Here is a 26,612-nt window from a genome sequence, read left to right as displayed (position 1 = left end):
CATGGCAACAGTAATTCCATGTTCTCCTATCACTACAGCACAAGATGACATTATTTTTAAGCTTACTGAAATCCATGCACTTACTGACCCTTCTTGCCCATTAATCCAAGAGGCTAAATGTCTACATTCAGTGTCCCTGGCACTGATCTTCTCCAACATGCTATAATTTGCTTTTTAACACAACCATTAGCTTCAGCTATGAAGCTGCTTTATTTCTTAAAGAAGAAAAAGAAATTGAATGTGTACCATAAACATCAGTAAGCTCTGACAAAACAGGACAATGTGAAATGCTTAAGAGACCATACTGCTACAAAAGAAATGTTTTAGTCAGATTTTACTGGATAAGACATTTTGAACTCTTACAGATTAATTCTTCCAATAAAACTCTATTTAGAGACAAAATTAAGTCATTTTTCAGTTGGCCTTTTAAGGATTCATAAAGATCTTTAAACACATTGCATTTGCCTTTTGTTTTTCAGTGAGGCATTTAAAGAAAGCCTCACCATTTTTTTCACTTCTCCAGAAAGAATTAATTATACAGATACCAAAATAACATTCATTTAAAAACATCTTCTTTAAAACTCAGTATTTCTCAACTTTTAAAAAATCACACTTTCTCAATAAACTTGAAATTCTAACTCCTTTTCTGCCACTTTATTACTAATATACTTAGTTACTCTAAATGTGACATCTTACAACACTGAAAATGTTTTTGCAAACTACGTTTACTTTTCTTCTCTTTTTAAAAGCCTGTTCTACCTGTGGCACTGTAACAATGCACAGTAAATGGAATAGCACCCATGAAAACCTCCAGAAAAGCCCACTGGGTGCAGAAGTGGCCCATCAGCAAGCGGACTACTGCTACTGGGAGAGTCCAAGGGAACTGTCCTGGAGAACCTTGAGATCCAAGCCAACTTTTGGGAACACTGGGTCTGGCCTGTCCATGTTCTGAGAATCACAAAACAAGCTTAAAAATCAAGTCATAAAACCTGGGCTAGTGTGGGAGTGACCTGTAAGGAAATCTGTGGATCTGCCTGTGTGCTGGGCATGGGGCTGCAATGGGATAGGCCTGGAGAAGACGACTCAGGAAATGGCCTGGTGAAGTGCTGAGTCTGGAACTACCTGGGTAGGTTACCTGGTTGGATTCAATGCCAATTCTCTTGCTTCTTTGGCTGGTCGTTTTTGGGTTTTTTTTTTTTTCTTTTTTAAGATTTTATTTACTTATTCATGAGAGGCAAAGACATAGGCAGAGGGAGAAGCAGGTTTCATGCAAGGAACCTAATATGGGATTTGATCCCGGGACTCCAGAATCACTCCCTGAGCCAAAGGCAGATGCCGAACCGCTGAGCAACCCAGGTGTCCTTCTCTGGCTTGTCTTGCAGCCCATGGGAAACCAGGTCAGGAGGCCAGAGACCTGAGCCAAAGCCCAGGGCAGGGCCTGAACCAAGGCTAAGGTCCAGTTTTTGGCAACCACAGCAGGAGACACCTCTTCTACTTTCCAGAGATGCTTAGCCTCTACATATGTGAGCCAATGCTCCGGATACAATCCCTACTATACGATGACTAAGGAATGCAGTGATTTGCCCAAGATTTAAATAAACAATGCTGACAAAGCCAACATGAGCCAGTCGAGTATTGATACTGTTTGAGCACCCACTTCAGGAATAAGGACCAGCGGGCACTGTGGCCCCTAGACCCATGAGTCCCTGGGTACAATGGCCACCTTTGTTACCCATGGCTCACATACTACACACCAAGCTCTGTGCAGAGCTCTGACCCCTGGAGTTCATGAATGCGCAGCACAGCAAGAGCAAGAATCCCATTTCACAGCCCAGAAAATGGAAACTCAGGATATTGAATAATTTGCCAATCTACTGAGCCAACCAGGCACCCTGGTTTCAATAATAAAGAAAAAACAAGTTAAAAGCTCCCAAAGGGTTCATTTTATTCATGACATGAAAATGAAGCAGGGAGTTTCAACCCATATGATATAAAATCTTAACAAAATAATAAATTTGGGGATCTTAAAAACCAGATTTTCTCTTGACTTAATTATGAAAACGACAGCCTACAGCCAACTCAGAATTGTGAATTCTGGAAACCATCACGTCATATACAAATTTCTATATTTCCTAACTCATTCTTCCCTGTGGAAAATGCTCACTCTATGCCCCATCTCAGTCAAAATACAAAATCTCTACAGAGAAGGGCTTCTGTAAGTCCTCGGTACAGATGCTCCATTTTCTCCTGTCCTACTTGACTCTCTTGCCAGCTCCCCGTCTTGCCAACTCACAATTTCAGGAGACTTGCCCACACATCCCTCTCGTCTACACACCACTGAGGGCTGCTGGATGAAGCTGGATTTAATTTCAGGTGGCCTATCACATCTGTGTCCCTCGGTGGCTTCTCACCTGTTCCTGCTCAGGTGCTCCTGTGGCCCAGGGTACTCAGCCATCTCTGAGCATCTCCTGGCCCCTCCACCGTCACAACGCTGACCCTCTACTGTTCCTCTCCCACCCAGTGCTTCCCGCTCTGGGCTGCCAGGACTCCTGGTCCTGTCCCCCTGCAGCGCCTTGCATCCCATTGTCCTACCTGCTTTCATTCCCCTCCATCGACACACCACATTCTACCTTGCTGCTCATTTTCACTCTATTATTACATTTGGTCAGATTTTTCATTAAAAAAATAGGGACAGGGTGCTAAATTATAACTGGGGTTCAAAGTATCACACTGCTGATTTGATGACAAACTCTCCCCTGAGTTTGTCAGCTGGAGATTCTAAGCAGAAAAGCACGGACAAGGGGAGACTGTGTCAGAAAGGAGGATGGACAGAATAAAACGTCCCTCCTGAGAGAGAGGGGAGGCTGCTAGGGTTATTTCCACTGAGCCCTTAACCCCTCTTCTGAAAGTGGCAGCACTCAGCGTGAGCTCTTAGGAACCTACAACAGTCTCGTGCATTCCAACAAAAGGGAAAGCAAAATGTCCCAGCCGCTCCACAACATCACTCTCTCCCCCATCCCTGGCAAGCCCCGCTTGCACTCCTTGCCTGGGGAGGGGGGCAGGATCCAGTCTGTGCAGCTTCTCTGTCCATGTCACCCGTGCCTCGGATCGGAGGCACAAGTCAGCTCCAGGGAACTGCCTCTGGACCTGGCACTCCTCCATGGGGCTGCACGGAGGCCAGGACCAGTAGTGGCTGTCACCTCCCGTCCCTACTCCACTTCCAAGTACAAGAAGTGAGAAGCTTTGGAAAGAGGCTCCTGACTTTTCTGTAGTGACTAAAAACCACAGCTTTCTGCACGATTTGGTATGTGAAGGCCCGATGCTTCCTGCCAGCTTTCTTACCAGGCTCCCACCACACGGGGCTTACACACGGGGCTTATGAGAACTGGAGAATACTCGGTTTTCTTCTGAAATCTGTCACAAGCAATCCATGCAACGAGTGCATTTTACTGCCCCCGACCCTCCCCTGCCATTGAAGCCCCAGCAGGCTGGTCACGGGGCTGCTACAACAGGGCTCTTTGCAGCCTTCGTGTTCTCTTTCCATTACAGAGTTAATTTCAAGTCCTCCCAAAGATAGGTTTTCTCATTATAGATAAGGCAAAATGTAACTGGAAAAGTAGACCAGCTTCCCTTCCATTATGAGTAGAAGGTCTGCTAAAGTTTGATTTTGACTTTGCCATAGGTCGAGATCAGGGGAAGTATTCTCAACCCCCTTCACCCATTTCTAGAAAGAAGCAGTTGCTGAATTACAAGAACGAACTCAAAGAAAAACTGATGTGGTTAGTTTTCAATAAAAATTCCACGCTGCCAGAGAACTAGGTACATTCCTGGGAGATTATTTTAAATATTCATAACTTCTAAAGACAGTTTTTGTATTAAACTGAAAATATACTGGGATCATAAATTCCCTTTAGAATTCTAGTATTGTGATTTTCATCTCTTCCCAGACCTTCTCTCCTTTTACTAATTATCTACATGCGGTCTAACTGCATATAGACATAAGCACTCAAATGTTAGCAACATGGAACAAAAGCCCCCTAATCCTTTCTTCATCAGTCATATTTTGCCGGAACTTTAGTCTTCCAGCTGGTCCTCTCTCCGAAAGGCACTGGCTAGGCAAAGGCTGAGCGAGCGAGCGAGCGGAAGGCAGTGCCAGCCCTCCCTTCACCTAGCACAGCCCCAAGCACGTGACCGACCCCTCTGGGCCTCCATGTTCTCATCTGTAAAAGGTAGGGATACTGACGGTACCTGTTTCTCATGGGAGAAGATGAAAGAACACATTCAAAATACTTACAACAGTACCTGGCAAATAACAAAAGTTCACAGTGTTTGCCATTAGTGTCATTTGTACATGACATTTTTTGTAGACAGCATTCCATACTGTAAACCTAACACAGAGCTACTGACAAGTGACATGTCTCCTTATACACTGCAAGACGGATCAGTACAGACCCCCTTCCTGCATTCTCACTCCTGAGTCACAGAAGGAGGCCTTCACAGATGAGGCATCCAAACATCTTGCAATTCCACCCCTTGTTGCAAATCCACTCCCACTCCTCTCTCCCCTTCAACTGACAGGTCCGTGAGGGGTGACACCATGGTCTGTTTTATTCACCAATATATTTTCATGCTCTTCACAGGGCGTGATATGCAGATATTTACAAATATTTAATAAATGAATAAACTGCTTATTTCTAATAGCAAGGAAATCCCAACCCCATATTCCAATATAAATACTATGCTGAGCTAAACCCTGGCTGCCCACAAAGCACAGACAGTAGATGGCTAAGTGCTCTAGGAAGGATGTTAAGGGAGGCTGGAATGGACCATCCTGGACACTGGGCAATAAGGACTGCAGGTTCTTGGGCTGCGCAGACTCAGAACATAGTGCACCAGAACCAAAGAGAAGCCAACATCAACAGAATCTAGTTACCTGACTTAACTCTAGGATAGAAATCATTTTAACTTGCACTGTCATGATGTAAAATAATTAGAGGGAAAGTGATATGAATACGGACTCTTCTCCACCCTGCAACCATCCCCCTAATTTTAGAGAATAGAAAATGAAGAATGAGGGGCACCTGGGTGCCTCAGTAGTTGAGCATCTGCCTTCGGCTCAGGCTGTAATCCCAGGGTCCTGGGATCAAGTCCCACATCGGACTCCCCCAAAGGAGCCTGCTTCTTCCTCTGCCTCTCTAATAAATAAATAAATCTTAAAAGAAAGGGGGGAAAAAAAGAAAAAAGAAATGAAGAATGAAAATTAGATAGATGATCTGTAGGATACCTTTCCAACACTGCTAATAAGGAGCACAGCCCAGGCCAGTTTTCTTCTGGGCTGTAGACTGAACTTAACAATCGTACAACTATAAGATGCAGGACACTCAGAAACCAGAGAAGAACCAAAGTAAAATGGGGACACACACACACACACACACACACACACACGCTCATTTTACTCAAATGGTAGAATTCAGCAATAATCGTGCACCACACATATGATAACACAGCATTTTCACAGGGTCAATCCTAAAAGTAAATTCGATCAAGTTAGAACTATACTCCTTAAGCCAGAAAATGCTCAAGAAAAAGTAAAACATGGTAGGAGCAAGTCTGCATAATGGCAAACTTGATCATACTATCCTAACAGCATGATAAATATAGATTAAATACATAAAATACAAAGTCATTTATAAAATATAAACAGCATAAGCCAAAAAAGTATATAATATAAAAACAAATGTCATTTTTTAGAACTGAGGCAAATCTGGATATACCTTATCCCAATCTGTGCAAGTTCAAAGATAAGAAAAAGTAATTATCTCATTAATGTTGTAGGACTGTGGATGCTCATGAAATGTAAATCCATATTTATGTTGCTTTTTGGCTATAAATAAAAATTAGCCACTTTCCTACCCAATGAGGACACAGACCCCTGATGCTCACTGCGTCTGTGCCCACATCTTCCTGCAACCAGGCTACATTTCCTAGCTGGTCCTGCAAGGCAATGTTGCTGGCCGAGTGACCACAGTTCAGCCAACAGCACATAAGCAGAAGTGATGCTGGCCAATCCCAGACCTGGCCAGCTACAAACTCCCAGGAGTGACCCTCACCCTTTCCCCACCAGACAAGTAAGCACAGAGGTCTGTGGGGCCCAGAGGGCAAAATGAGTGAGAAGTACAACTCTGCGGCACTGAGCCACTGAGGGCTCAAGGCTTCTGTCAGTCCCTCTACTCCAGCTGGTCCTCCTGTGCTAGACACTCTGGGGCCATGGCCAGTTCCCCTTTACGTGCAAGTGCCGCATGCCCCAGCTGTTGCCAATGCTGCTCCTCCAAGGCCTGCCTGACCTGGTGCCTCGCCCACTGCCTTGGGGTGGACAACTCTGAGGAAGGGCATATATTCCACAGAGCCCGCACCCCACCCCTACCCCCTGAGAATCAGGTCAGGGCCAGAGACTTTGACCTGAAACTACATCATAGCCCAGTTCCACCCTCTTCCCATCTTGCATCCCCAGCACCTTTCCCTAATCCTGTGCCCCCAAATACCCATCTTGGGCTCTGCTCCTGCTGACCCAAAGCTGCAGCCCACCCTACTGCTGCTGCTAGCTAACTCTGCAGGGGGTTCCTCTGCTATCTCCTTCAATCCTTAGAACGCCCTATGAGGTAGGAATTTTCTGCTCACAGAATCTTCTGAGCATTTAAATATCTCACACCGATTACTGGGCTAGAGTGTGGCAGAGCCTGGACTTGCTCCCGGGCCAGCTATCTCCATGGCACACACACTCACCCACTGTGCTTGTTATGAGCACTTATTCCATGTTCTGTCTCACTGTTTCATTATCACATATGTACATGTTAATTCTGTGACAGTATGTGAATACTGCAGAGTCAAGAATATCAATAAATACTAAATCAAGTCTATGGTCAGACAGCCATGAAAATTCCACGACTGGCCTGAATAGCAAGAGAAATTAGCAGTTCTTATCTGATCAACCTATGAGAAACTGATAAAGGAGGCAGAACCAGAGATGTTATCTATAATTTAAAAGAAAGGGGCTGACTCAAGTTGAGTCAACAAGGAAATTTCTGGCTTTGGTAGTTTGTCCAATAGAATTAAAAATGGAAAAAAAGGGGCTTTGTTGGTGTTAACCTTGAAACCACAGGCTGACACCAGTCAAGTGGAGGGCAGCAAGCAGCAGGTAGGACACCGGCCCAACAACGCTGGCACTGGGGAAGAGAGTTTTACTGGTACCTGCATCAAATTCACCAGAAAGAAGCCCATTTCCAAGATGCCCAATGCCTGCATAAGGGCCAGGGAGTAGGAAGATTAAAGAGTGGGGGGCAGACAACACAAGATATTATTCAGAAAAAGTCAATGGGTGATACACAAAATGAAGTAGAGTAGCAAAGGTTACTTCTCTGGAGATATCAGACCACAGTGGACACGGGAGAAACGACCTGGGGAAGACACACGCAGGCCCCTTGTTGCCTCCATCTGCCTCAGTGGATAACAGAACCTGAGAATTTGAACACTTAATGAATTTTAAAACTTTTAAGCTTTAAGATCCTAAGAGCTTCTTATTGACTATCATCAGTACTGCCTTTTGAAATAGAAATTTACTAACCAGGAGGCACCATGAAGTTCACAGTGCCCGTTTCCTCACTGGTCTCTATTTCATTTTGAACACACACATCATTTTCTTTTTCTGTATTTACATAAATTCAGTTTTGGCTGTTAGGTCTTAGTTACGTGGAAAAGACTGCTAACTGCTTACCCTGTATAAATTCTCACTTCTTCCCAAGTAACACAAGGGCAGCACAAGAAGGCCCTGTGCCCGGGTTCTGCTCACAAGATGCAGATGGCATTGTGGGCTGGAGGCTCTAGGGAGGCTCCTAAGGGCTGCCTCAGCTCGCATGCACCTTTTGTCCCCAACCTTCCTCCTCTTTTGGCCTGGAATTTGGGTAGAAAAGTATATGGGTGCCTGTCACATCACAGAACTGCTATCCCAAGCCAGATCTTTCTTGTTTTTAGGAAAAAATAAGACACTTGGTGCAGGTCACTTTTAACTGGGTTTTCTGTCACAAGCAGGCTGATTTACAGCCTGAGCAAAACAAGCACAACTCTGTATCTTTCACAAACATGGTGTCAAGAAAGAGGCAGAACAACTTTTCCTTTAAGGGATGAAGAAATTCAGGTTTAGAGTTAAAAGTGGATCAGTCCAAGTTACACTGTCCACACATGACTCAGGACACAGACATCCGTTTTTTGGATTCTTGCTTTATGAAGTGTTCTTTCTGCTGTCACACCTTGCTTCTGCTATGACCAATATGTCTTCAAGTAATGCTGAATAAGCCATGGTTCCAGTCTGCCACTAAGCACCGCGGAGTCTCTCCCAACGTGAGGATACGTTTAAGAACTTCTATCATTTCACGGGTATAAAAGATAATAAATTATCAATTCCCTCTACCAAATGCAGAATTATTTTAAGACTGTTAGCGAGCTGTGAATACTCACTTAACAGAACTTTCGGTACTTATTCTTCTGCATTTTGAAAGAAAAGGCTACCTTAATCCTTTTGATTAATTGCTCTATTTTGCTTTTCTTTATAACCCTTTAAGAGTCTAAGGTAAAAACTTATCATTCTTTCATATAATTCTTACACAAACTGTACTCTTACTTGTTCTGCATCTCTTGTTAATTACATGATATTATCTGCATTAATCCTACTCAGGAAGAAATGACAACTTCAACCACAAAAAAAAAAAAAAAAAAAAAAAAGATGAGCATACTGCATAAATTGCTTAGCCCAAAGTTAATCGTATAATGCGGAGAATAAAGAGGCTCTAACAGCTACTGTAGGATTTATCAGCTTCCCTAACAGGGTCACTTGGTATATTTTAATAAGACTAATTAAATACCTTAACAATGTCACTGAAACTTCATGAATCTTTCAATGAATTACAACCTCCCTTTACAGCATGTTTTCATTTACTAATCTCACTTAAAATGCAAAGAACTATAGAAGAGACCAACAGACACAAACGCCTCTCAGTTAATTCTGATTAAATGTGGGTTAAATGCGAAGAATAAAGACCACTAGTGACCCATGACATAATTAAAATTATACCCTTCTATCACAGCATTAATCCTCTTATTTCAGTATTTTCATAGATCTTTTTTCTTTCAGATTATGCCTTAATACCTACATTTATTCCCTAAAAGGTACTTCTGTATTGAGAGATGCTTTCTAAACATTTTGATGAAGCACATACTCTGGTGCTTAGCCCGTGGAGGGTACAGAGCGGGGGGCAGACCCCACATGGACTTAAATATTAGGAAGATTATATAATTGGCTCAAGGAGTGAAACCAGAGCGTATAGTACACATTATAACATCTTTAACTCAGTACAAAACACTGCTTTTCTTGAACATACTAAACACTATCTTCATAAAATGAAAAGCCCTTGATCCCTGCACCTCACCCCTCCCATTCCCCTCCCCAAACAATCCCAGCCACGCACAGTCTGGCCTTCCCAGAGCAAGCCCGTGTATGTGAGCACTCAGTGACAGCTGCAATCTTCAGTACTGTTAGAATGCACTTGCCAGTTTTACTGATGTGCGTGTTAATATTTTGAGAGAAGGAGAGGGACACCAAGACTAAGCGCCCCAGACTGCCCTTGCTGCAACCCCACCTCCAGCACCCAGTCACGTGAACCTGAGCCACTGAATCTTTCCAAGACTCAGTTTCCCCATCTGTAAACTGAAGAAACTGTGACCTTCACATGGCTGTTGATCACAAGCTCTGAACAAACTCTGGGACACAGTGAGCACTCAGTAATTATTTCATTTCACAATGATCTTCAAAAGCACATGTATCTCCTCACTCAAAAAGGACAAGATTCAAAGCAGTGCAGCAGCAGCTCTACTCGAGAGCACAGTCTGTTTAAAAATTCTCATCTGTGAATATAACCACTGCATGACCCACAATCTCCATTCCCAGCTATTCACTGACAACCACATTCACACAGAAAATGATGCACACTTTTATTTATAAGAGCCAAAGAAGAAATAATCCAAACATCCAAATGGTGAATGGATAAACAGACTATGGTACATCCATACGATAGAGTAATAACATACCAACTAAAAGAGGAAAAACCTGTACAGGTCCAACAAATGGATGAAAGGCTCTCGGGAGCATTGTGCCAAGGGAAAGAAGCCAGACCCAAACCAAACATGCCAGAGGAGTCCACTCAGGACTTGATTACCACTACCAAGGGATGGGGTGGGGAGAAGAGTGCCCATAGAAGGGCAGCCCGAGGAAGCCCCTTGGGAGACAGGACTGTTCACAACATTGCAATTGTGTTGATTATACAACTATGCGCCCTTGTATAGTTTCACAGGCTTACACATCACAAGGACTAAACTGTAAAAAGATTTTTTAAGTTTCTAATCTTTTGGGAGAAGTGCTTTCCTGTCCTTTATAAAAAAAATAGGGCCTCTTTCAAAATTTATCTTAAAAATTCATTTTAACAGAAATATACAGGTCTTCAGAGACTCCAAAGAAAATAAGTATGTAAGATAAAAACTGGTGTGCTTTGCAGGACACATCAGTAAAAACAGTCCATAAAGATTTTCTTGGCATATACAGGAGGTTCTGAGAGTTTGAAAATCTGTATTATCGTCAACACTGCATTGGCTGGATTATTACATTACAGAGGGGCAAACTGCACTCAAGAGTTTTAGTCACTATTTAGGAAAAGATGCATGAAAGGTTTTCATTTCAACATAACAGTTTCACTGAGCCAAAGACTCAACATGACAGTTTAGCACACATTTTTAGAAGGTACCTTTTATAATGTGGCCTACTGGCTCACTTACTATACAAGAAACCTACTTCATATGATTTCATAAGTACTCCCAGGGCTCAGAGTTATCTGTGTGGGTGCCCACCATCCACAGCTGGTAGCTGATCTCTACCCAGCACACACAATGTATGCTGGCAGGACGGCAAGTCAAGTCAACAGGGTGCTGAATCTCATAACCACCATACTTAATAGCTGTTACCATAGTGTTTAGCTGTTCCCGTTACTGCTGCAGATGGGAATTCACTGATATGATTAAATTTGATGGTATGATAATATATGGTAATCATGATTAATCAGAAACCCACTGGCAAATGGAGGATGTTGGGCATTATGTCACCTGCATTTTAAACTGCATTCTCTCCCTGCAAGCCTGACAATGTTTGACAGCTGGAAGGCTCTCATCCCACACTCGCCTGCTACTACTCATAGATCTGATAAGAGAAAATGCCCATCATTCCTTCCCGATCCTAAGTGCTAATAATTACAAGGCATTGCAGCAAGTTGTAAAAACAGAGGTTCAAAAGAAAGACTGGAATAAAGTCTAGATTCACATCTGCAAGAGCTCTAATCAGAAAGAAATGGAATTTCAGGCAGCAGTCTCATCAAACATGATTTGCATGAAATGCCATATAAAACACATCCAGGATGTGTCAATCACCACCACCTGATACCATGTACCCGTTCCATGGGAAAAGAATTGACTCAGACCTACCTGTGAGGTACTGTAACTACACAGTACACACAAATGGAAATTTTATTGGGTCAACCTAAATAATAAGGTAATTGCTAAGAAGATTAAACTTCTTAGTAGTCTTTTTAAATGTAATTTTTACTTTTAATTTCAACAAAAATCACTGAAAAATTACTCAGCAGCCAAAGTACTTGGCACTTAACTGGCTACCCTGAAATACCAGCATTTATCCAATACACCAATTCAAAATCAATGACTGAGCACGTTTTAAAGTACCCTACACGTCAAGAATCTTTACAACATGAGTTACTTAGGATTTACCCATATGCTTAAAAACAGCAATTGCACTGACACCTGAAACAAATTAGTTTAACAAAATCTCAAAGCAACACTTTAAAAATATTAACCAACATTTCAGTGTTACTTTAAGTGAACAAACTTTAAAAAAAAAAAAAAACTAACACCTCTTTGAGGATAAATACATAACTGGAAAATATAGTTACAGATAAAGACAAGACTTCAAACTTTACATCAGTGACAAAAACATCAGGGACAGCTTTTGTGGGGAAAAAGGGAAAGCTATCAGACAACATGTAAAACAAAGAGTATTTGGAAATGAAAACAGAATTCAGACAGACACAAAGACAGCAAGTCACTTGCAGAAAGGTAAAGGAGCCTCCCAAGCCCACTCCCCCACAAAAACAAAACAACAAAGAAAACCACAACTGTTCTGTGAACTACATCCAAAGGTCTCAACAGGAGTGGAAATGCTTCATGAGATCATGAGAGATGGCAGGCCGTAGATGGTGAGACTGGACGGAGCACACAGGGAGGGCACCTGTAACTTCCTGAGCCCATCGGCTCCCACGGGGTTCACTGTTCAGAGAGCAGAGCCATAGTTTACATTTGGCAGAGTAGAATTGCAATATAAAAAGGAGTATGAAAAGAATTCATTCTCTGGTAACACTGTCAATTGAAATCTATTTATATTTCGAAGAAAGGTTCATAACGCTGATTTGAAAAAAATAAAACAGCCTGGGAATTAAAGTTTGTGACCAGAAATGTTTTAAAGTGCATCACTAAGAGCTGTATCCTTAGCAAAAATGAAATATGTGGATCTAATCCTCAGATGCAAACCTAAATTACAGAGCACTTCAATGAATTCCAGAAGTGAGGGAGCCAGAAAGGCAGGGGGACTGCCCACCCAGACACAGAGGCTGACAGAGGCACAGAAGCTGCAGCCCGATGCCAAGAGCTAAAGCAGTATCTTCCAACATCAAACATAAGGATGCTTTTCTTATGATATTCATTACTTTGACATTCAAATATTTGTTTTAAAACCTGTTTATTCAATTCTCTCCGTAAAATTTGCCAACAGAAAATAAAAATAATATTTTGCTTACTTTATCACACACGGCATAGAATACCATATTTTGGCCTAAGATTTGAATTTTAAAAAACAATCTTAATAGGGGCACCTGGGTGGCTCAGAGGTTGAGCGTCTGCTTTCAGCTCAAGTCATGATCCAGGGTTCTGGGATCGAGTCCCTCATTGGGCTCCCCACAGTGAGCCTGCTTCTCCCTCTGCCTGTCTCTGCCTCTGTGTGTCTCTCATGAATAAATAAAATCTTTAAAAAAAAATCTTAAATAATTCTATGAAAAACAGATTTAGTATTAGATTGCCTAGAGTCCTCTGATTTTTAATTAAAAACTTGGGAGGCATTACCATCTAATATTAGTTCTAAAATAAGAACTTCTCAAATTTTCATAAAATTGTCAAACAAAATGGACTTTTCAGAATGTAAAACTGGGGGAAGAACAGGAATACTGTAGCAATAATACCAACTGGATACAAATTCCTTTGAAATTTGGAAATCGAGTGGTACTTATTCTGCCTTTTTACTCTTCAGTCAGATGAGTAGAGCTGAATTCTTGTACAGTTAAGTGAGTGTGATATAATTCTCCAGAGCAAATTCACATATGGACCATTGAAAACAACAAGCAAAAAACTAAATTATATACCCTTTCCTCCACAGTACTCATTTATATAGGATTCATCATGGAGTCTGAATCAGGAGACTTGTAGGCACACAGATGTGAATTACAGAAACCTAGTGAGCAAAGTGAAGTTCCCTGCAATCTTATCTTTCCCCAACCTAATAAGCTGCTTTACGAAGTCCCCGTTCCTAGGATAGGTGGTGGTCTTGCTGATGGCTTCACAAGCTCACTCATGTTTTAGAAAGACCTGACCCATGTGTGCAGATGAATTTCCGTACAGAGTCCTACTCATCCTGTGCCCAGTAGAGCTGGCCCAGCCCTGGGCCTTGTGCACAGCAAGTGCAGATAAACAGTGGCTGAATAAATGACAGCAAATTAACACAGTGATCTTGCTACAAGATTACAGTGGCCTTCACTGTGCTCAACAGATCAGTGTAAATCACATCTGTCCGTGCACCAAGAAGTCTACCGATTCCAAGAGGCTCCATGATAATTCTGAAGTCAGGCTTCCTAACGTGAACATTTTATTAGTTGAGGGGCAGGGGTGGCGGGGGTGGGGATCATCTTACAAAGCAAAATTTAGTTTAGCAAAAGTAACAGACTGTCCCCGGGGCAAACTGCCATCAGTAAGAAATCTCTAAGAGGTTCTGTTGAAATACAGCAATACTGCCCACACTATTTTTAAAATTTTACACTGGTCAAAACTGGCTTTGCTGAAATATGCTGGTCTGTTTTATGGTCTGGGACTAGCATTAGGCAGAAGCACTGGCATGAAAGAGTAACACACATTCACAAAACTGTATTTATACCGACACCAAGTTTAATCTAGTAGAAAAGGGGAAAAAAGCAATTTTATTCAAAAAAGATCTGGTATATGTAAAATAACAGGAAGTGGCCCACAGTTGGCCTCCCTTAACAATATTTTATTTTATTTATTCATGAGAGACACAGAGCGAGAGAGAGAGAGGCAGAGACACAGGCAGAGGGAGAAGCAGGCTCCATGCAGGGAGCCCGACGTGGGACTCCATCCTAAATCTCCAGGATCACGCCCTGGGCTGTAGGCGGCGCTAAACCGCTGCACCACCAGGGCTGCCCCCTTAACAATATTTTAATGGACTTTTTAAAATATACTACCTCTTGTATGTTTTTTAAAATATGTATTTTTAAGCCATCTCTACATGCAGTGTGAGGCTCCAACTCACAACCCTTACATCAAGAGTCACACACTCCACCAACAGCCAGCCAGGCACCCCACCTCTTGTGCATTTGTAAAAAATAGATTCCACATCTAATTACCTGCTCTAAGGAAGATCAATTACAGAAATAGGTAGAGTACTGCACTTTCAAGACCACACGTACTCTATAACTTCAGCTAAGATCTGGTATTTGGGGCTTACGGAAAGGTACAACACACGTTAACCACCGATAAAGTGAGCTGAAGAGTCTCTCTTCATCTCTGAAGATGTCTATTGCATCACACACATAACTACTGTGTAGCCCAACGATTTCCTGTCACCCCTACATACCACCCATCTCAAAAACTATAACAAAACATCACACCTTGCAGAAAGTTTTCCAAAAGCAGCTCAACAGTATTTATTGTCCCCAGAGTACTGTATAACTTAAAAATAAGTCTAATTTTGGGCAGCCCGGGTGGCTCAGCGGTTTAGTGCTGCCTTCAGCCCAGGGTGTGATCCTGGAGACCCGGGATCGAGTCTCACATGAGGCTCCCTGCATGGAGCCTGCTACTCCCTCTGCCTCTCTCTAACTCATGAATAAGTAAATAAAATCTTTAAAAATAAAAAAATAAAAAAGTCCAATTTCATGGCACCTGACAGGCTCTGTGACTCCTACTCTCAGGGCTCAGGGCTGTAGGTTCAAGCCCCACATTCTGTGTAGAGATCACATAAACAGAAAATCTTTTTTAAAAAAGTAAGTTCAATTTCTCAAAAAAATATTCTTTGATAGGCCCCTGAGTAGCTGAGTGGGTTATGCATCCGACTCTGGATTTTGGCAGAGGTCATGCAATTAAGCCCTGTGTTGGGCTCTGCACTCAGTGGCGAGTGTGCTTCTCTCTCCCCCACTCTCTTCCTTTGCCCCTCCCCTCACTCATGCTCTCTCTCAAATAAATAAACCTTTATTTAGAAAAGAAATTTCCTCTTATTATCTTCTTATCCTCCAGTACTATGTAGTTTGCCTCTTCTAGGATCAGATACAATTATATTTGCAGAATGGAAAAATAAAAGATGAAAACTGCTAACAATCTAATTTTATATTAATAAACACATTTTTATAAAAATATCAAGTACATACAACATTGGTTTATGTTTTTCTTAAACTACAGTTGGTTTGAGGGCACCTGTGTGGCTTAGTGATTGAGCGTCTGCCTTTGGCTCAGGTCGTGATCCCGGGATCCTGGGATCAAGTCCCACATCGGGCTCCCCACAGGGAGCCTGCTTCTCCCTCTGCCTGTGTCTCTGCCTCTCTCTGTGTCTCTCATGAATAAATAAAATCTTAAAAAAAAAAAAAAAGCTACAGTTGGTTATCACATCAAGTTTTATCTCTATAATGCAAACAAAACACAAAAACAAGTTCTAATATTGATTATAACATAGTTGCTCACATTTCTGAAAAACAGCAAAAAGTATTTAAAATATTACTGCCTTAAACTACCTCACCAAAAGAAATGTATCTAACAACTAAAATCATATGTGCTTATCACTGGGTTATGCAATTAATAAATCTTGGTGGGACGCCTGGGTGGCTCAGCAGTTGAGCCTGAGCCTTCGGCTCAGGGTGTGATCCCAGAGTGCTGGGATCAAGTCCCACGTCAGGCTCTCTGCATGGAGCCTGCTTTTCCCAATGCCTGTGTCTCTGCATCTCTCTCCGTCTCTCTCATGAATAAATATTAAATTCTTTTAAAAAAATAAAAATAAAAAAATAAACCTCAGCTATTAGGGCAAGTGCTTTGAATAGAGAACTGTACTCAAATACTACCTAATTTTTAAAAAGCATTTTCAGAATTTCATGTTATTTAAAAGAAAAATTAGTTAATATAAGGAATAAAACAATTAAGAATGAGTTTCAGAAACCATTAATTCATAAAGAACTACAAATCAAAGATGTTTATAAAAAAATACTCTGAACTTTAAATCCAATATTGATTTTTTAATATCATTTGACTATACCTAGAGCCTTCATTAAAATCCTTTTGTTAAATATCTTATATAAATATACGATCTACTTAAATGTCAAAGCTAGAGTCAAATATGTTTTTTAGATATTTCCTGAAATCAGATTATTCAGTCCCAACAACAGTCCCAACTGTTATCTGTTTCACATACAAATGATACTAAAATTTTATGGTCTGGTCCATTTTTTTCAACACCGTAAAAAGAGTATGTCCTCAATGATTTAATGAAACCAAGAACTAATGACAAATCTAACCCAAACCTCAAAACAAAATTTATTTAAACAGATACAACTACTTAATGGACATTTTTCTTCTAGTTAAATTTTTTTTTTAAGTGTGTTAAAGAAATGGATAAAGCGGGATGCCTCGGTGACTCAGCGGTTGAGCGTCTGCCTTTGGCTCGGGGCATGATCCCGGAATCCTGGGATCAAGTCCCACATTGGACTCCTTGCTGAGAGTCTGCTTCTCCCTCTGCCTGTGTCTCTGCCTCTCTCTGTGTGTCTCTCAGGAATAAATAAAATCTTAAAAAAAAAAAAAAAAATGAAAGAAATGGATGTTAGGTAAAATACAGCAAAGTGTGGAGGGAAGAGAATGAATGCTTTCTTTTAAAGATATTTTAAAGAGAAAACTTTCATTTTAAGCTATAAAACCAAGAGCTCATTGAGATTTTTGAGGTTTGGGGGGGTTTCCTTTAAACAAAGCAGAGCTCTCACTATTTATTTTTAAGATTTATCTGAGAGAGTGAGCACACATGAGCAAGCTGGGGGGATAGGGGGTCAGAGGGAGAGAGAATCCTAAGGCAGACTCCCCACTGAGCATAGAGCCTTACGTGGGGCTCCATCCCAGGACTCTGATATCATGAAGAGCAGATGCTTAACCAACTGAGCCATCCAGGGCCCCGAGAGATCATTATCATTCCCTAAAATTTCACACACATACCTACATGTACACAAATTCACACACACGGTAACAAAGAAAGGCCCTTTCTCACTTGATGTATGGCAATAATGAAATCAAAATTCATACTCTTTAAGATGAAAGGCATTGTACGATGATCCTGATTCAACAATTTTACAGTTAAACGAAATTAATTCCATTCCCAAAATTCCACTGACCTTAAGCTTTTAACATTTTCCACTGCAAAAATTATTGTCAATATTTACACATCTTTAAACTTCTATTTAGTTGGAACTACTTATATTTACTGTATTTGTATTTCTTAGTAAATGCATGTACATCCCTGTCAGGACAAATAGAGAAGCTGCTACTCACTGGGAATCTCTGGGGCCCCACAGCAGGCCTGGGCTGGCTCGGGACCGGCAGCAAGGGCACTACAAGAAAAACAGCTTCCATTACAAACAGTTTACTGCAAAATATATGTAATATATTCAGTTTACACTCAATACTTTACAACCTCACATAAGAGAAGGGGAGAGCAGAACCTTTGTCAGCACACAACAGCAAGTGCAGAAGCTGAAATTTCAGCAGGGAAATTTCTATTTAGAACTAAAATGTTTTGCAACAGAAGGGCTTACTCCTCCTAAAATAAAAAAGTTTAGGGTTTTACATCCATATTCCAGTTATCCAGAATATCTAATCCAGTTCCGTTTTCTGACTCCAAATACAAACCTAAATCTAAACCCTCTAGAATCATGAGGGAGGTAGACAAGGAACAATACACGTACCCATGGTACTGTTACAAAGAACCATCTACTAACAATCCACTATGACAAGATTTCCAGTTTGGTTTGGGTGGTTGTTTTTAAACAAGCAGAATTCCGATCTACCAAAAGAACACAAAATCTTATAATTTTAAAACAAACATTTTACAGCTGGGAAGAAGCCACATGTTAGTTTTATACCCTGGGACTAAATCAGGTATCTTTAAGCCATTTACAACACATGTAACATATTGATCTTGATTTTGGAGGGGGGAAAAACAAAAGCACTCCCCCACCTGACTGGGGTGTCCTGTATTTTTCATTAAAATGTGCCACCAGATGCAAGTAGTAAGCCCTCAGGTTGTTAGGTGTTATGGGCTGAAATGTGGTCCCCTCTCAAATGTGTACGCTTAAGTCTCAACCCCTAGTACCTCATAATAGGACTATATTTGGGCTCAGGACCTTGGAAGAGTTGATCACAGTAAAATGGGGTCACATGGGTGGGCCCTGATCCAGTATGACTGGTGTCCTTTTAAGAGATTAGGACACAGACATAGAGAATAACCAACCAAGTGAGGATACAGAGAAAATACATAATAATAATGCTATCACGTACCATATGTTTAATTTAAGAAATGTCTGGTAAATGAGAAATACAAAAACGATACAAGTTGAAGGTCAAAATTACTTTAAAAACAGAATGCTAATACAAATTTTCTTTAATACTGGTACTCTATACATCAGACCTTATAGTGAGGGTCAGACTTCCAAAGGTCCAATTTAAAGAGATAGTGTGAAAAAAATGAAAAATAAAGTGACAGTGTGTATAGTCACAATGGCTCAGACACAAACTGGCTAAAAGAAATTTATGATAAAATATACAATGGCAGAAGTCGGAGCCAGAGAGCGAGAGAGCACACCAGCATGCACACCAGCCTAATCCACTGAGCCAATTTCAAAATGAGAAGAGGTTAATTTGAGAGACTTCACAAAGAACGGGATCCAGCCTCCAATTCTGTAAGCCTCCTAAAAGGCACTGGGGGGTGGGGCGCTCATCAATTTATCTGAAGCAAAATATTAAAGGGTCTCTGATAAAGTGTGTGTGTGTATGGTATTTATCTCTGATACTACTTTTTTAAAAATTTTATTCATTTATTCATGAGAGACACAGAGAGAGAGAGACAGGCAGAGACACAGGCAGAGGGAGAAGCAGGCTCCATGCAGGGAGCCCCACGCGGGACTTGATCCCGGGTCTCCAGGATCACGCCCTGGGCTCAAGGCTGCGATAAACCGCTGAGCCACCCGGCTTCACGTGGAAAAATCATTTAGCTGGTTCTAAGAGTATAAAAACTATGGTCAGAAAGCTGATCTCATTATTTACTGAATGATGAGCTTTGAGGTAGAAGGACTACATTCTGTCAGGTTGCCGACTCCTTGGCGTGGCACACCATTTTCATGTCCGGAAGACATCCTGGGGTTTCCTCAGAGCTTTCTCACTCCATACTTCTAATACTATTTGTTTTTATTAAGCCAAAGAAAATCTGTGCACCTTACCAACTGTCAGTTTTCCATTCAATGTTTATAAGGATATACACAATAACAGACACTGATTGCAGTAAAATTATTCTGACAAATTACTCAGACTGCAGTTGCCTGTCTTAGGAATCACTGTGGAAAGGGCTGGGTTGTCCTCCCTGCTCACATGTGTGTGATGGTCTGTTCATCCCACAGTGGCTGCAGGAGACACAGTCACAGGGACAACAGCAGTTATATGCAGCAGCCGTACAGCTTGCCTTGGGAGCACAGAGCCCTGGCAGAGGGTGATTCCAAGAGATTCCAGTATAAGATGGGGCCAGGTGGGGGCTCAGTCAGGGGGTTAAGGACCCACTCTACCTCTACTTCCCAGATGTGTAAAACAGCAGCAGTCTCCCATAGCAGCACACACCCCATGCCCAAGGTCAGCCTGCCACTGTCACCATCACAGACGTGGCTCCAAGGCCACAGCATGATTTCATTATGCTTCCGGGCCACTGGCCTCCTCCCACACTTCAAGTTCGATCTCGGACTTCTCCTCAACTTCTGCAACTTTAGGATTCCAAGTTCAGTGTTAGCAGAGTCCAGCATCAGCCACCCCCTTCTTGCTCAAAGGGAAACCCGAACGCTCCCCAAGATGGAGCTGCTTTCCACCCTCAGCCTTCTTCTGCTGGCTCTGCAGGTAGGGAGGGGTCCTTCCTGGCTGTCAGTGCTGTTTCAGACCTCAGCTTTGGCTCTCACATCATCAAATGTGTCATGCCTACCCTCTGCTTCTGTCTGCTGGACCAACCGTGGCTCTCAAGTCCCAGAGTTCGGCTCCTGTCTCATCATGGTCTCTAGCTGTCTTAGTCTTGGCAGAAACAATGCTTCCTGTCCCCAGCCTCTTGGGCCCCTGACTACTGTCCTCCATCCCTCTGCAGCCGCATCCAAGACCCAGTCATCATCAATGACCCACCTCTCTGCAATCTCTATGCAGCCCCATTCTTACCACTACCTTCAACCTCACCACCTCACTCTCTCCCAGACAGTGACTGCACCTTCTTTTCACCCATACAAACAATGCCACCCTCTACTGCCTGGTCAACACCTGGACTCTGGCAAACCCAACACTGTGTCCGTGCCACACAACCAAGCTGCGGTCTGACGCTAAGGTCACCACCACAATGCTCAAGTGAGTTTCAACACTGCCCACCATCCCCCGCCAGCACATCCACTCCTCTACTCCCCTAGGGGAAGATTCCATGCCTTCTCTCCCCTCCTAAAATTTCCCCTCCACTTCCCAGCTCTTATCTCCTTTCAACCTACACCAGGAGAGAGCAACAAGACCCCTCCACTCCACTGTCCTCCCCCACTGCCATGCCTACAGCCAGGCCAATGGGTGCTGGGTCCCAGTGAGGACAAGTTCCCCCTTGCCTGCATCCATTTCTTTCCTTCTCAACTAGATGCTGGTTTTCCCATCTGAAAATAAGAAACCTTCTCTCAAGCCCATTTCCTCCTACCAATTACCATCCAACTTCTCTGTTTTAGCAAAACATCTTCAGAGACGGTCAGTGCAATGCTGCAATGCCCTCCCACTTCCATGCCCCTAAACTCTGTCCGGTCTGCCTGAGGCAGGCATCTTCACCGTGATACCACAACCACCCTGTCAAAATCCCCAAGACCCCTGCAAGTCCACTCCACAGCCCTGTCAGCAGAGGCCACATTCCTCTGCTGCTTGTCCCCCACAACTCTTTCAGCTTCCTCCTTCCTACGCCCTGCAGGGTCCCTGCCTGTCCTGTCGGGGAGCCGCAGGTTCCAAGCCACACTTCAACATCCTTCCCCTGGGCTTTTCACTGGGTGCAGGCTCTAGACTTGCCTATGTGCTAACCACCCAACTCTTACTAATTGTATAGTGGACACCTCCACCCACAGATCTAGTTAACATCTAAAATGTAGCACATCCAGAACACAACTTCAGGCCTTCCCCCCTCAGAACCTTCTCTCCCTCATCACAAGTGGTGGCAAGTCCATCCTTCAAGACCCCCTTGGCATCATTTTTGCCTCCTCCCTTCCACACACCCATCAGGTCCAGTCCATTCTCAAATCCTGCTGGCTCTGTTCTTAACTGTATCCAGCATCTGACCGCTTTCCACCATCACTGCCATCACCCCAATCTGAGCCACCACCATGTATTACCCGCATTAGTGTAGTCTTCCCCCTGCCAAACACCGGCTTCCACCCTTACCACCATACAGCCCACTCCCAACAGGGGAGCAAAATGACCCTTTCAAGAGAGAAACTAAATCAGGTCACTCCCCTGCTCTCCAGTCACAGCCCATTGTGCTCAGAGTAAAAGCCACAGCTCTTAGACTGGTTTGAGGTCTCATGTGACTCAGGTCCCACAGTTCTTCTCTGCTTTCATCATTCCACTTATGCCATATCATCTCTTTTTGGCTTCTGGAACACTCAAGGCATGGTTCCACCCTCTCTTCTTGCTGATCCCTCGCCTGGAATACTCTCCCCTGAAACACGAGCATCACTGGCTCCCCGACCTCTTTCAACTCTGACCTCTGCAACGAAGCCTACCCCTGTGGCTCTAGTTACAGCCACAGCCAACCCTGGCCCCTTGCTCTATTCTCTGTCCACTAGCACGCCGCACACGTTCTTACTGTGATGGTTCTGGCCCGCTGCCCATCTTTGTTGGCTAGAAAGCAAGATCACCACTGCAGAAAGCTTTTATTTTTTTTTTCCAGTGATATATCTCAAATGCCAGAGATATAGTATCTCCATCAACATGTACTGAACCAATTCATGAAGACACACTCCATATCCACTGCTCAAAAGTAGTATCCTAGCCTCAATAACATGGGTCTGTAATAAGATTAGAGGTTATTCACTTAACTAGAGCATACTGAGTGGAACACTCACTGTGCAAACATTCTCACTAGGCTATTTAGGAAGAATACAAACTCAGGCAATTCCACAATGTCCTCCACTGCCCTTGAAATTTAAAATTTGCTCAGTACTTTCCACCACATCAAGTTTGGCCCATCAAGCTGGCATGTATTAGGGAGTTGGTGGGGGAAGGAACCAAAGAAGTCAAGTCGTTCTTACAGACTTGCTCATGAGAACCTGGCCACGGTACCATGTGACTTTATCATAGTAGAAGAGACACGTACCTTGGACGGGCGTGACCACTGCCCCTTTGAAGTGGGGGTTTATGTGTATGTTCTTGGGCTGCTGTGGGGTCACAGGGGGAGGGGTCATCATCACCCTCGGGGCCTCTATCTGAGGGGGCATGTGCACTCCCTGAGGAGGGGAGGCGTGGTGCGGGTGCTGCAGGGGGAGCAGAGGCTGCAGTTGCTGCTGCTGGAACAGACTTCTGATAGGCTGCTGCTGCGGAGGCGGTGGCGGCGGTGGAGGTGGTGGCTGAGGCTGCGGAGGAGGAATTAATCTTGGAGAGTGCGTCTAAAAACCACCCAAAAAAAAAGAGAGAAAAATTCACAGAAATCAACATTTGCAAGAAGAGTACAAGAAGGCTAACGCCTTACAGATTTACACTAGTTACAGTAAGAGCGATAGTGGAGAAGTAAGTTCAGTGACACCTGCATAAACAGCAAAAAAGCTGCACTGCCTGTCCCGGTGAGGGCCGCTGCCTCATGAGGTGGATCAATCTCAGGGCAAAGAGGAAAAAATGGTAGCCTTAAAACCACTTGCATGGATTCCAAAAGAAAACATTTCAGTTCAGGCAATAAACCTGCCCAGAGCGAGCCAAGCACTGTGCTATAGCCAGAGCCCAAGCTGCCCTCACCTCCTGCTAGCCAGTCTTGCTCCTCCTCCCCGCCTCCTCCAGAAAGCCGGGAAGAAAGACGGGGCTGTGCATAAGTGGCCTGCCAGAAATGAGGCCTCAGAGGAGGATGAAGAATGAGAAAAAGCCCCACTCCCCCAAGAGGGTGGGAGAGACGAGGAGGCAGAGATGTGTCACACACAGGGAAAAGAAAGGAACAGCCTGCAAGCAGCAGAGCAGGCACAGAGACACACCTGCTGGGGGAAGCAGGAGAGCAGTGTGGCCACAGCCATGGAGACAGAAGACAGGCAGAGGCAAGGATGGGAAAACAGACAACTGATGCAGTCGGGGGGGGGGGGGGGGGGTATGTCACACAGTCCCGAGGGGAAGGATGTGGCTGCTTGAGTGCCAGCTGACCCCGCATCCTAAGCCCCTGTGGAAAGGTCAGAGCAGGAATAACGGGTTTCCTCCCGACAGTGTGCTGCAGGGGGTCCTCGTCACTGTCCTTTTACAAATCAAGCAGTTGGTCAGCAAAAGAGCTGCAAGTGGAATCCACCCCCAGGTGACTCCACAAGTCCTGCTAGTGGCCACTCATCAGACTGGCCACAACTAAGTAGCAGAGGGAGCACCACGCCACTGACTCCACCTTCCCACAAGAATGCCAGATGATGGAGGCCTCTGAACGCCAGTGCCTCTGAACGCCAGTGCCGAGGGAAGGGCTTGTCGCCACGGCACACAGAGTGTATAAGGAGGAACCAGCGATGTGATGTGGTGGACGGAGTAACTAGGGAGTGACACAGCCCTCCGCAGGTCATGGCAAAAGCCGAATGGAAGAAACAGCCAGGCCTGGACAAAGAGCAATAGGAAACAAGACATTTCAGAGAAACCCATGGAATTCTGAAAGCAAACTGCATATGGTCTTGGTCTCAGGGAAGACTCTTCCAAAGATTCCAGGACTAGCCTCCATTCATCGCTAGCCATGCACCCAGAATCCAGCGCGTTCTCTAACTCATGGGGTCTTGTCTCACCCGCCACTGAGCCCCCACAGAGAGTACCCTGACTGACAGACGGTCACCAGAGCCAAACATGGACCTAACAGACAGTGAACACGGGGCAGGGCCACCCACTCAAGAGCACCAAGGCGTTCTAAGGAAATCATGTGCTGTAAACCAGTGAGTTCGGGGGTGTGAGGTGCCCGTGTGGAGGCACAAAGGGCGGCGAGAAAGCACAGAATCAGCAGGGTCAGGGCTGGAGACTCACACTTGCACAGAGAGGGCGGGTGGCAGGAAGGTGACGCCGCCCAGCAAGAGCTCTGACCAAAAGGAGGGCTGCCAGGGTAGAGGCTGAAGAAGAGAAGGAGAGCACAGCCCAGCCCCAGGCAGGAGAGGATCAGGGAAGAACAGCAGGGACGACCGGACAGACCGGGAAGGCAGCGATCCTGAGAGCACCCTCAGAAGGGGTGAAGGGAGTGCCAGCCAGGCGGCAAGGGACCAACCTAGAACATGTTCTGATACAAAGACATAAGGAAGAAGATTCTTCCCAGAACTCTGAAGAGCTCTGCGGTGGGGAGCAACCAGGATCCAGAGCGTTTGTGATCTGAGGACAGACATGGATGGGAGCGAGGTTATGTTCCTCTCCAACAGCTCCGGGCCTCCCAAGAAAGTGAAATCTTAAAAGACCATGACTAGCAAAGGTGAGTACAGAGCTTACAGCCCAAAGCACCACCAGGTCGAGCAGGTCTCAGCACAGGCTTACTTCCAGGGCCCAGCTCAGTCATGAGAGTTCTGGAGACAGGACACACCCGGCAGGGGCCCAGGCTGTTTTCCAGTTGGCTAACAGTATTCAAAGGCTCACAGCTCCTCTCAGCCCAGCCTCTCCAGGGAGGCCAGCGGGGCATGCCTCCTCTCCTTGTGGATATAAAGTTCCCTTTCCAGGATCAGAGTTATGATTACACACAAACAGGTCTCCGTGTGTGGTTGCTCCCTCCTCCCCAAGGAGGCCATGGCTGCTCAATACATGGCATTCAGAGGCTGGGAGCAAAGGTACAGAACAGGGACGAGAAAGAAGGAACTAAAGGTCCAGCCCCTTTGCTGTTTGAGAAGCTTCAAAACAAAACAGTTGTATGAGCAAACAGCATCATTAATATCATCAACTTCTTTACATTAATTAAGCCACAGACTTCTCTCCCCTTCCTGGACTTCAAAATTGGAATTCCCATGTTACAACAGTAAGGCACCTTACTTACAAGTCACAAGTGAATGCATCTAACGTTGACCATTTCTACAAAGAGGCAAAGCATGAACTCCCCCTAAATTCAAATAAAAATGTACGAGGGACATGTGGTAGACACTGTGAACATGTATCTGTACTAAATAAATTTATCTTTAAAGATTAACTTCTGAAGGAAAAAGCCATAAAATGCTAAAGCTAATCAAAATAACATAAAAATCACTATACTTCCTTTCTCTGCTTCTACAATATCTTTGAAATGCGCAGAAAACGCAAATTGAGCTGAAGTTCCGAGTGTACGATTACGAATAGGATATGATAGTTACTCTAAGAGAAACTGCTACACTTAAGGGAGAAAACTCTGGCAAACAGTACAAAGGGAAAACTATTTTTATGAAGTGAACAATACTGCCTAGGTTCTACACAAACGTATGCACCATTTTGAGCATGGATGTTCAGGAGCAACAACCCTCTACAAGCAGGGAGAGGACAGAAGCCAGGCTCCTCCTTGTGCTTCTTGTCCTGTTACTTCTTTTTCCATAAGTAGCTGCATACTAATTCTTCTTTTTACTACACAAATACCAGGAGGACTGAATTTATAAGACCATAGATGAAGTTATGTTATGAAGACACTTCAGCCGTTATTCCTACTGTGAGATTTTAATTTCAGAATAGGA

General features: G+C 43.8%; 1 protein-coding gene across 5 annotated transcripts in view; it reads right to left on the bottom strand.

Moving 5' to 3' along the window:
• The window catches only part of RBM33 (RNA binding motif protein 33), a 141,085-nt gene that overhangs the window by 40,780 nt on the left and 73,693 nt on the right, over positions 1–26,612 (bottom strand). For all 5 annotated transcript variants that reach the window (XM_038559809.1, XM_038559810.1, XM_038559811.1 and 2 more), the window contains 2 exons: positions 23,099–23,387; positions 18,019–18,077 (listed from right to left, as the gene is read on the bottom strand). In XM_038559809.1, the coding sequence (XP_038415737.1) occupies positions 18,019–18,077; positions 23,099–23,387 (348 nt within the window). The remainder of the gene's footprint in view (positions 1–18,018; positions 18,078–23,098; positions 23,388–26,612) is intronic.

Source organism: Canis lupus, chromosome 16 (genome assembly GCF_011100685.1).
Source record: "Canis lupus familiaris isolate Mischka breed German Shepherd chromosome 16, alternate assembly UU_Cfam_GSD_1.0, whole genome shotgun sequence".
In the NCBI taxonomy this organism is placed as follows: domain Eukaryota; kingdom Metazoa; phylum Chordata; class Mammalia; order Carnivora; family Canidae; genus Canis; species Canis lupus.
Note: the sequence above shows the minus strand (reverse complement) of the source record. Positions and strands in the feature narration are given on the sequence as shown.